The 12,387-nt window shown below is 42.6% G+C and overlaps 1 protein-coding gene across 1 annotated transcript; it reads left to right on the forward strand.

The window, feature by feature from the left end:
- Positions 1-2,542: 2,542 nt before the first annotated feature.
- On the forward strand, positions 2,543-6,088 carry bambia (BMP and activin membrane-bound inhibitor (Xenopus laevis) homolog a). Its single transcript, XM_060939028.1, has 3 exons — positions 2,543-3,021; positions 4,532-4,813; positions 5,172-6,088. Exons 1-3 carry the CDS (start codon positions 2,946-2,948, stop codon positions 5,591-5,593), a joined length of 780 nt encoding a protein of 259 aa, XP_060795011.1. The 5' UTR covers positions 2,543-2,945; the 3' UTR covers positions 5,594-6,088.
- Positions 6,089-12,387: the final 6,299 nt, after the last annotated feature.

Here is a 12,387-nt window from a genome sequence, read left to right on the forward strand (position 1 = left end):
TAGCGTCTCTCTGTCTGTCTCTCTGGCTTTCCCCAGCTGTTCTACCTGTAAACATCAGCACAGAGCATGATCACATCACCAAAGCAGCATGCCGCAGACCTTCACTACTGACCAATCTGACTTACAGGTTTTTCTCCTCTTTTTTTAAATAGAAGACTTGTTTAAAGTGTTTACATTTCAGGCGCCGCTTTATGGACATTTAACCCCCAAAAAGTGAGTCTCCTCCATGCCTGAGGCTATTTCAAGGCAGTTTTCCCACAAAACTCTATTTTCCGCAAAAAAAAGTTCTGTGTTGGCTCAGATTTCCGACAGCATTTTGTTCTTTTATACAGGGATAAACACGGCCAAATAAGACGATTATGCGTCAAAATGATCGAAAAGTGATCCAGGCTGTGTAATTGTAGTCATGAAGGATTACTTTTTTAAAATGATTATTCTGAGCACCAGATGATTTTACATGCAAATTATATGCCCTTGTATGCGCGCGCGCAATACCTGGATCTCTGGATTAAATCACCTTTGGGGACTTGAGGAGCTCCAGGGCCTGTCTGTCAGTTTCATAACCACTTCCCTTATCTCTGGAGGCTCTGTGTTTTTAGTGATATATTCGTTTTACCTACAAACAGTGGCCTATCCTCAATGATAAACATATGAAGAGACTGGAGGGGCCACGGTGCGATATCGATCGGGTGTGTGTGTGTTGTATGGGATCGACTCGGCTCTAATTGAGTGTCACTGTCTGTCTGTGTCGGCTCTCTGGCGCCAGGGGCCTCTTTGGATTGCTAATTTGTCTAACCGCTTAGCCCCAGTCTCTCACTTGTCTCTATAGGCGACCTTCCGAGTCTGAGGAACACACCTATTACTTCAAACAGCCACCTCATGATGTTAACCTGATAATAGGCTCCATAAAGTGTATCCAGTGTATTATTTCTTGTTGATCTGTCTCAAAACACAAGTCATCTTTTCTTCCTGAGCTCTGAGAAACAGCCTCCAGAACACTGGAAATAATCCTCTATACACCTGATTAATCGGCTAAAATCAGGCGAATACAGTCATATAGTTTAAACAATACATATAAATACATTTTGTGACGTAATATGTAGTACATATTTGCACTTTTTCAGTCAAACAAGTCCTCTCTTTGAATTGTGCCTTTCATTATTTCTTTAATTGCAGCTTTCTTTAATTCACGCTGAAGGCGGGCTCTTTGTGTGGACGCCGCGTGGACCAATACGAACGCCAATCGCACTGTGCATGCAAATAATCCCTTTCCTTTAGCCAATCAGTAATCAAGAGGGCGTGGCCATGCGCGGTGTCTGAATAATCCCTCACCTTTAGCCAATCAGTACTCGAGAGGGCGTGGCCATGCGTGGTCCCTGTGCTGAGCCCTTGCATGCAAATAAATCCTCACGTTTAGCTCATCAGTAACCGAGAGGGCGAGGCCATGCGACGTCCCTGAGCGCTTGCATGCAAATAAGCCCTCAGTTTGGCTAATCAGTAATCGAGAGGGCGTGGCCATTCCAGGTCCCTGAGCCCTTGCATGCAAATAAGCATGCAAATAATCCCTCACCTTTAGCCAATCATTAATCGAGAGGGCGTGGCCATGCGTGGTCCCTGTGCTGAGCCCTTGCATGCAAATGAGCATGCAAATAAGCCCGCACGTTTAGCTCATCAGTAATCGAGAGGGCGAGGCCATGCGACGTCCCTGAGCGCTTGCATGCAAATAAGCATGCAAATAATCCCTCACCTTTAGCCAATCAATAATCGAGAGGGCGTGGCCATGCGTGGTCCCTGTCCTGAGCCCTTGCATGCAAATAAGCGTGCAAATAATCCCTCACCTTTAGCCAATCAATAATCGAGAGGGCGTGGCCATGCGTGGTCCCTGTGCTGAGCCCTTGCATGCAAATAATCCCTCACCTTTCGCCAATCATTAATCGAGAGGGCGTGGCCATGCGCGGTCCCTCAAGCCCATATATTGGCTTTTGTGTGCTGAGCACTTGCATGCAAATAAGCATGCAAATAATCCCTCACCTTTAGCCAATCAGTAAATCATTAATCGAGAGGGCGTGGCCATGCGTGGTCCCTGTGCTGAGCCCTTGCATGCAAATAATCCCTCACCTTTCGCCAATCATTAATCGAGAGGGCGTGGCCATGCGCGGTCCCTCAAACCCATATATTGGCTTTTGTGTGCTGAGCACTTGCATGCAAATAAGCATGCGAATAATCCCTCTCGTTTAGCCAATCATTAATCGAGAGGGCGTGGCCATGCGCGGTCCCTCAAGCCAATATATTGGCTTTCGTGTGCTGAGCACTTGCATGCAAATAAGCCTTCACCTTTAGCCAATCAGTAATCGAGAGGGCGTGGCCACGCGCGGTCCCTCAAGCCAATATATTGGCTTTTGTGTGCTGAGCACTTGCATGCAAATAAGCATGCAAATAAGCCTTCACCTTTAGCCAATCAGTAATCGAGAGGGCGTGGCCATGCGCGGTCCCTCAAGCCAATATATTGGCTTTCGTGTACTGAGCACTTGTTGGCGCGTGAGTGAGTGGGTGCGCGCGCTGCTCAGTGGAGCGTGTGGTCGTGTTTCCTGATCAGAAGCGATTTCATCTGGATTACACATCACATTACAGACTTTATTATTATTATTATTTGCCTATTAGTGGTGTTTTGGATGCTTTTTTCCCCCGTTGTGAAGGTGAAACACGGCCTGTTTTTATACCCTAGCTGAGTGTTATTCTTTTCTGGTGCATCGTCCCGCACTGACAGTGAGCTCATGGCACAGGGGAGTTCTACCGCCTGTCGGGTTTGCTCATGATGTAACCGAAGGAACTGCGGGAATGCAAGTATTTATCCGTGTGGGAAACCACATGTAAGCGAGTGTTTAACTCGGACAGATCGGAGGTTGTCTCTGTCGCCGGCTTGAAGGACTGGGACCTGGTCGTAAATGGATCGCCATTGCAGTTTTGTTTCACTTTGGCTTCAGCTGGAACTCTGTGCCATGGCTGTGCTCCTAGCTAAAGGTATGCAGAACTGACTGATCTTTATTTTTATTTCATATAATCTATCAGGACAGGTCTATAAACCAAGACTGAACCCAAACAAGAGCACTGATACTTTACACACACCTTAGATCAGACTCCCATATGTCTAAAGAGAAATAGTGAAGCCTTGATTTTGTTTATATATAGCATTTTAATGATCTACAGACTGTCAGAGTTATTACTGTATTATGGACAAAAAGACAGACTGAACTTAAAGTCAGCATTTACAGTTATTACTTTATGTGCTAATTAATATATCAGTTATGGTCACAGAGTAATGAGAAGGTAATATGAAGGAAAATTATCCACCCTGTAGTGTTTTCTAGCCCATAACAGTCCACCACATGGGACAAAAGTATGACTTTATAAGACATACTTACTTATAAATAGCATTTTAATGGATCTCCTGGAAGATCTACTTTGCAGGATTCTTCGGTTTGTAAGAACTACTTAAAAGTGCATCTAGAAAACTTGCTCCAAAACCTGAACAATTCCTTCAAGAGAGTTCATTTCAATAAATGTTGTAATGGAATCATAATTTTTCACTGAATAGCCTGTTTATAGCCTAGTACTTGTACCCTAAAGTTGAGTGCACAGTCTGTTTTCTTCTCCTCTCCTCTTCTTCCTGCTGTGTGTGTGTGTGTGTGTGTGTGTGTTGTCAGCAGTTTACGCCGACAAGAACGATGACCCGTAACTCGAGTCCTGCAGGTCCACAGACACCCGTACAAACCCTGTGTTTATTTGTATTTGTATCGCAGTATATGTGTGTGTGTTGGTGTTCGGTTCCAGGTAGACACATAACAGGCAATTAGTTTTCACCATAGTCTTAAAGGTCTGGAGCAAACAACAAGAAACGGGTCATTTGTCCACTAAGACATGTTCCACAATTTCCGCCTGGTGATATAACCTATATGCCAACACTTTCTGACGTTTTATAGCTTTGAGTAGGTTGAACTTCGATTTATTGTCAGTGTCTTCTTAAGAACATGCTTGGAATAGGCCTGGCATGTAACGTACAGACATACAGACTTCCTCACAGCACTGTCTTTACATGTTTTCATTTGGGTTTAGATAAACTCTCTGTGGCACACATGGCAGATATTAAACTCTACTAAACTGCTGTTTTACACAATGAACAGAAGAGTCCATCTATAAGCCATGACACCACTGATAACAATATTAGACATTAGCCTTAATTTTCATGTGAGTTTTTTAACCCGTTTTGGTTCTGCACTAGTCGTTCTGCATGAACATCTCATAGTGTAAACTTAATACATGAATTATCTTTAAAAGTAAATAATAGAGCCCTAAAACTATTAGATACACTGGCTTTTGTTGTTGTTAAGCACATATTATTTAGTAATTATTTAAGTTATAAGAACATTCATTCACTCAAGCAGTTTTGATCAAACTTTATCTATAGTTGTCAATAAGGGAAATGAGATGTTTCGACTAAACAGCACTTATTTGTGTCCATTTTGTTTTACAGGCGAGATCAGGTGCTACTGTGATGCACCGCAGTGTGTTGCCACTGGATACATGTGCAAATCGGAGCTCAACGCCTGTTTTACCAAGGCTTTGGAGCCATTTAACACAAACTCCCCATTAACACATGGATGTCTAGACCCACTATTAAACTCTGTGGATGTGTGCACTCAGAAGAACTCGGACGTTTCGAATGGAGGCCCGTCTCCGATTGAGTGCTGTCATGATGATATGTGTAACTACCGAGGTTTACCGAGTATTGTTCACACACGAAGTGACCCTACAGGTGAGAACTAACGTGATTATATAAAAATCAATATCCAAATTATTATTCATGTTCAAATGATATATCGAGGTTTGATATATTCAGATTTAATTTGTGGGCCAGATCTCAGGAGCATGCTTTTTTTTTTTTCCAGATATTTAATGGGTTACATGATTTACAGGCAGCAGATAGTTTACCTTTGAGCTGTATGGTACAGATGACGTGCTTTTGATAGCCTGTGGATTATGTAATACTTAATTGAGCAGGAATGTGCTTCTAAGAGAACACGTGTTAGACCCAGAGATACAGGCAGCACTTAAGAAATCATGTACATGAAACAATAACTAATGAAAGAAACGCATGCCTTTTGCTTTTTCAGATCGTTACCAGACAGACGGCTTAAACCAGAACTTGATCACACGAGTTCAAGAGTTAGCCTCGAAGGAGGTGTGGTTCCGAGCGGCTGTGATCGCTGTACCCATCGCTGGAGGCCTCATCCTGGTGCTGCTCATCATGTTGGCATTGCGCATGCTGCGCAGTGAGAACAAGCAGCTCCGGGTGCAGAGACAGCAGATGCTCTCACGCTTGCACTACAGCTTCCATGGGCATAACCATGCCAAGAAGGGCCACATGGCAAAGCTGGACCTGGAGTGCATGGTGCCTGTGACTGGCCATGAGAACTGCTGTGCAGGCTGCGATAAACTCCGGCAGGCTGAACTGAGTGCGCAAGGAGGCGAACGCTTCCTCTCCCTTGTGCACTGGGGCATGTACACAGGCCACGGCAAACTCGAGTTCGTATGACTAGTGACTACTTGACTGTGCCGCTGTGCTGGGACCGAACTCGCTTGCTGGTCTCCAGGCACCAGAGTGAGGATGTTCGCCTTGCTTGAACTGTGTAGCATTTTGTTGCTGCACTATTAATTATTATTATAATTATTATTTTCCGTTTGCATTGTAATTTTATTGTGTTTTTTTTTTTTTGTAAATGGAAAGAGAAATGAAAAGGCCACAGATGTTTGCCTCGTCTTTTTTTTTTTTTCCTCGATGGAGCACTTTACTTGAATAAGAGCTTGAGAGGGCGGAGTTGTTGTTGAAATAAGCCTCTCCAGCCCTGTCCTGTGGATCCTTGACTGACACTGAAGACTGAAGGATTCATGTTATTTGCACATTTGTATAAAATCGAGATGAAAATACTTTTTTGCATTTTGAAAAAAAAAAAAGTCACTGACACCAGGGTACAAATAAGACCTTTTTTAATTTGTCAAGTTCTATAAATAAAGGAGTGTTGACTGTAAATGTTTAAACATACCTGGCTATGATTTTTTTAAAATTGTTTATTTATTTGTTCATTTATAAAGCTATGTGTATTAATGTATGTTTTACGGATGCTTGTTTTCTCTGAAGTTTATTGGTACAGACGCAGGGAAGTTAACACAGGGGCCTTGTTCAAACGTTGAGCCTTTCACTGCACTGCGTCATTTCTGAAGCCCCTCCAGAGGGGACTCATTACATTTCTCTCACTCTCTCGTACTTGTGCTCTGGGGATTAATGCTGCCGGCTGAGTGAGTATTTATTTAGCATGTGAGGGAATGTCAGAAAGCTGTAAGCTCCAAGCCCTTAGCTTGCGCTCCACAGGCACAGTCACACTCCTGTATTCACTCAGCCTGGAGATTTCACCTCGCTACAAACCTGCTCTGAGATCTTTGACATTTTCAGAGTAAGTCAATATAGTGGTGTCCTGGTACACTGATCTGCAAACCGCTGTGCTGAGTTTGACCTAAGGCTCACATTCCACTGTGAATTAGTTTGCTATGGAGATGCTGTCGTAAAGAGCTCAGCATTTTCTCAGACAGAAGTGAAGACATTAGAAGAAACACATAGCTTTTCAGCTCAATTGTAAATATGATAGATGCTGGACAGATGTGTGTGTTATGGATCATGACATAGTCGAGAAAACCATTTTAACATACAGGACAATTCTTTCAATTTTTGTCTTAAAGTGGCTAACACAACGTTGATGTGTTACGGACATAGACGCTGTCATAGTGTGCTGTAAATCTTGTGCCCGTAGTGTTGCCACTGCAAAAAGACAAAAGTCTTAGTGAATTATCTGCTTCCTATGTCTTTTACGACGCTTACTTTTTAAAATGATCTTGAAAGTTCATGGGCGTTCAAAGCAGAAATCTGAAGTTTAAACCACAGAGATTTCCATCATAACTTAAAAACCATGAAGTAATTCAACTGAATGTGACAGAGTGGGAAATATTTGCCAACAAATTCCAATTTTAAGGTGATTAGCAAGTCTAAGACGCACAGATTTAGAGGTTTCTTCAGTAACATAGATTCAAAAAAGTAGTTCATTTTGTGTTTGTTTGAAATAGAGTGTGATAGATTATGTTTTAAATTGTTTTGGCAATAGTTTAATCCCTGTAATTGTTTTATAGCCGTAAGACTACACTCACTGGGCACTTTAACAGGAACTTGTTCTTGATTCTAGGGCCAAGTTTACATTAGACCGTATCTGTCTCGTTTTCTTCGCGGATGCACTGTCCGTTTACATTAAAACGCCTGGAAACGCCGGGAAACGGGAATCCGCCAGGGTCCACGTATTCAATCCAGATCGTGTCTGATCCGGTGCTGTGTAAACATTGAGAATACGCAGATACGCTGTGCTGAGCTCTAGCTGGCGTCGTCATTGGACAACGTCACTGTGACATCCACCTTCCTGATTCGCTGGCGTTGGTCATGTGACGCGACTGCTGAAAAACGGCGCGGACTTCCGCCTTGTATCACCTTTCATTAAAGAGTATAAAAGTATGAAAATACTGCAAATACTGATGCAAATACTGCCCATTGTGTAGTTATGATTGTCTTTAGGCTTGCCATCCTTCCACTTGCAAGTGGTAAGTGATATGCGCTGGGATCACACACACAGCGGCTCAGTCCCGAATCACTGCTCGTGTGCTTCACTCGCGCGCTCTGTGAGCTGCGCAGGGCCGGAGTGCGCACCCTCCAGAGGGCACTCGCTGTTCAGGGCGGAGTGATTTGGAGCGCAGGATGCCTGCGGAGCCGAGCGTATCCGTGTATTGGTGTTGCTGTGTGCACGCGAATCGTGTATTGGTGTTGCTGTGTGCACACTAATCGTTTTAAAAACGTTAATCTGATGATCCGCTGATACGGTCTAATGTAAACCCCACCTAAGGTTCCTATTCTTGGCTGGCAGGAGTGGAACCCAATGTGGGCTTCTGCTGTTGCATGCTGAGATGCTTTTCTGCTCACTACGGTTGTAAAGAGTTGCTATGAGTTACTATATAGCCTTCCTGACAGCGCGAAACAATCTGGCCATTTTCCTCTGACCTCTCTTGTCAACAAGGCATTTCCACCTACAGAATTGTCGCTCACTCGACGTTTTTTGTTTTTTGCACCATTCTGTGTAAACTCGAGAGACTGTTGTGTGTGAAACCCCAGGAGATCAGCACTTTCTGAAATACTCAAATAAACCAGTCCATTTGGCTCAAACCAACACCCATGCCACAGTGAAAGTCACACCTTGAGATCACAATTTTTCCCATTTTGATGTTTGAAGTGAACATTAACTGAAGCTCTTGATTTGTATCTGCATGATTTGATGCATTGTGCTGCTGTCAAGGGATCGGCTGATTAGAGAACGGCATAAAACAGCAGGTGGATGGGTGTTCCTAATAAAGTGGCCAGTGAGTGTAAATGTACAATTTCAAAACACAGCATGGACCTGTTGAAAACAATGACCTTTTGCTACGTACTGAAAGATAATACCTGAGAAATCAACCAAACGCTTCTTCAGTTTGATTCTTGCGGCTGTACACAAGTTATTTGCATGATTTAAATTCGATTGTTGTTGTTGGCTGGAGCAAGGAGGGTAACTGAACCCGTATCTAAACTCAACTGCTTTAGGCTGTCAGTGATAGGAATCTCATCTGTGCAAGTTCCAAAGCCTACCCACATCCTGGAAGATTTTGCCTGCTGATTTACCAGACTAAAATTAATTTCAATCCCCATTACGATTCATCTGCCTGGCACTTCAGCTCTAAATGCTTGGTCAGCGTCAGCTCGGCCATCTCAGGTGATCCTTCTGTGAGTCAGGAACCCCTGGGAGACGCCATTAGCAAGCTGTCCACTTAACAGCCGCTAGCTTCCCACAGGACTATTAGTGCTCACTTAATGATAACAAAAGCCTGAGAGTTTAAACAAGCTAATGCTCCAGTTGTGTTCTGAACTCAACCCAACTCGGGCCGTCATCTGCTTTAACAGTTAATGTGTGTTCACATAAAAAAATAAAATAAAAAATCCAAACACATAGAAACCCTTTCAGTGATTTTACTTGTGCATCAATAACAATAAATTCATTTAAAATATTATTCATGCCACCTTTCTTCTATATTTGAAAATTGAACAGTGTATGATTTCTCATTAGTTTTGATAGAAATGATATATCTAATATAACAGTCAGTGAATATACGTAACATGAAGACTGAGTATTTTATATATAGTTAGAAAATGAATGTATAAATATTTCTGGATGCTGATAATATACCAGAACTATACAATCCAAACCCTCATCCCAATTCACTGCCATTACGGGATAATTGTGCTGTAGGTTAGCATGTTAAGACATGGAAAGTGATTAAATCTGTCTCTGGCAGTCACATAAACCTTGGGGTAAATGTTGTGCTTGTGAAATTTTGAAAAGTCTTAAGCACAACTCTTGCACATATTGCTTTCATCGTTTAGTTGAAATGATGGTATGTGTCTTTACATGCCCAATCGGTTAACATCCATCTACTGTTCGGAAACACAAATCTTCATTAACTTCAGTAACTTAGACACAAACATGTCCAGAGTTGGTCTCTCTCTAAAATCTAAAATGTTTTGCATGGAGTATGTGCAAATGGTGTGTGTGTGTATGTGTGTGAGTAAAGAGACAGCAGCATGTGTACTATTTGCATTGCTCATTTACCATGCCACTGGCCCACAGCAGCATGTGTACTATTTGCATTGCTCATTTACCATGCCACTGGCCCACCAGCCTGCCTGCATTGAGATGTAAATTTGACACAGGCACCAACTGAGAGTGCTACAAAAGCTCAATTTGTTTTGATGTGACTGCAAACTGCTTTTGTTGTCATTCAGCAATCTAGCTTTATGGGGCTTGAATCTGCATATCTCCGAGTCTCGTTTTTTTCTTCTCATTATTTTGGCCCATCAGCAGCTCTGCACTTTAGATAAATAAATACATACAGTTTATTATATATTATGCTTTGTTTCCAGGGATGGGCAATATTTGAGTAATTGTACTCCATTACTATATACTATTATGGAAAGGTAGTACTTTTGCTCTCACATTTTAGAACAACAACAACTTTATTCATCACACGTACACTCCTCTCTGCATTTAACCCATCTGAAGCAGTGAACACACATACCCAGAGCAGTGGGCAGCTATGCTAACAGCGCCCGGGCAGCAGTTGGGGGAGTAGGTGCCTTGTTCAAGGGCACCTCAGCCTAAAGTTAACCTTGTCTTTGGACTGTGGGGGAAACCGGAGCACCCGGAGGAAACCCATGCAGACATAGGGAGAACATGCAAACTTCACACAGAAAGGCCCAGTCAGCCGCTGGGCTCGGACCCAGAACCTTCTTGTTGAGAAGTGACAGTGCGAACCATTACACCACCGTGCCACCCTTGTAAACTTCCTTTTTTCTCCTTACATTATTATTTAGTCGTTCAAAGTCGTCATTAAACATTTCAAAAGTCTCAAAAGCCAGTGACTGCTACAATCAAATGGGCCCAGTTTAGCATCCAATCATTTCATTTTATCAATCAATCAATCAATCAATCAATCAATCAATCAATCAATCAATCAATCAATCAATCAATCAATCATGTACTATCAAGAATAAAAAAAACCCTATCATGAATCATGCCAGCCATGACCTTCTCATGCTACACAATATAGTTAATGCTGTAGATATCAGTGTGTTTCAATATGGATAAGCCACTGGATTGCAATGTGGAACTTGAGGATGAGCAGCCCTGGCTCTACATCAGTAATTGTGCCCTGTGTCCGAAATCGCTCCCTACTCACTATATAGGGCACTATATAGTGAGGATGCCATTTTGTAGTGCTGTGAGAATTATTTACACCCTATATGGTGCACTCAAAGTATCCCACAATGCATCACGAGAAGTATGACTGATGGTCACTAACCAAGCAATATATCCCACCATGCATTGCAGTTGCACTGAAAGAAATCAAATTAAAAGTCTCAAATTTGATTTAATAAAAGGCAGCGGCAAAGAAGAAAGTATTCAGCCTTGATTTAAAAAAAACCCTGAAAGATGCAGGTACTTTGTATTGATTAATGTGGGAAATGTGCTCAGCATAATCTGTATTTATCACAAAAATACATGCATGTATTTATTATTTTGAAAACTACCAGCTGACTGGGCGGCACGGTGGTGTAGTGTATACTAAGCCCTGTGGCCGGAGAGGGCCTTTCTGTGCGGAGTTTGCATGTTCTCCCTGTGTCCGCATGGGTTTCCTCCGGGTGCTCCGGTTTCCCCCACAGTCCAAAGACATGCAGGTTAGGTTAACTGGTGACTCTAAATTGACCGTAGGTGTGAATGTGAGTGTGAATGGTTGTCTGTGTCTATGGCTACATCCACACGACAACGGCAACGAGATGTTATTTAAAAATATATCGTGTCCAAATGGGCAACGATCAGTAAAATATCAGGTCCATATGGCAACGCAACGCTTGCTGAAAACGATGCAATACACATGCCACACCTCTAGGGGCGCTGTAAGACGGTCCCTTCGGAGACACCAGAAGAATAGAAGAAGTAAGGACGCATGCGCATAAACTATTATGCGCCAGACTTCATATTAGCCACAAAGTCAGGAAAATCTGTTCGTAAAATTACATTATAATGACCAAATACAATGAAAAGTATTTTTCCAGTCTCACCTGTGAAAGGTAATCCCATGTGATCTCGTTTGGACGGTACAGTTAAACGCAGCTAATCTTTATTCTCCGCTTTGACCTATCCAATATGGCGGCGAGGATGACGTATGATTCTACGCGGAAGGCGGCGTCTTTAATGGTCCGGAATAAATTGAATGCTACACGTTGATGGATTAATTTGTTGTTTCTCACCTGTGAAAGGTAATCCCATGTGATCTCGTTTGGACGGTAAACCTGTTGGTACAGCTAAAGGCAGCGCATGAATCTTTATTCTCCGCTTTGACCTATCCAATATGGCGGCGAGGATGATGTATGATTCTACGCGGAAGGTGGCGTCTTTAATGGTCCGGAATAAATTGAATGCGATACGTTGATGGATTAATTTGCTCTTCTACACCCTTTTTGAGGAATGTATTGTAGGACTTACTGTAAACCAACATCTGAAGAGGTGAGATCGCTCCTTTTTTTCCCTATTTTTGCTGGCGGGATTGACTCTGCCCTAAGGGCTATTCTCTCTCTCTCTCTCTCTCTCTCTCACTTTGCACCATTACACAATAAATATTCACAGTGAAAATATTTTGTAAGCGCATTTC

Source organism: Neoarius graeffei, chromosome 14 (genome assembly GCF_027579695.1).
Source record: "Neoarius graeffei isolate fNeoGra1 chromosome 14, fNeoGra1.pri, whole genome shotgun sequence".
NCBI lineage: Eukaryota > Metazoa > Chordata > Actinopteri > Siluriformes > Ariidae > Neoarius > Neoarius graeffei.

Coding starts and splice junctions, on each gene's coding strand:
- bambia (XM_060939028.1), top strand. CDS start 2,946: ATGGATCGCCATTGCAGTTTTGTTTCACTTTGGCTTCAGCTGGAACTC. Junction 3,022..4,531: donor GGCTGTGCTCCTAGCTAAAG/GTATGCAGAACT, acceptor TTTGTTTTACAG/GCGAGATCAGGTGCTACTGT. Junction 4,814..5,171: donor CACACGAAGTGACCCTACAG/GTGAGAACTAAC, acceptor TTGCTTTTTCAG/ATCGTTACCAGACAGACGGC.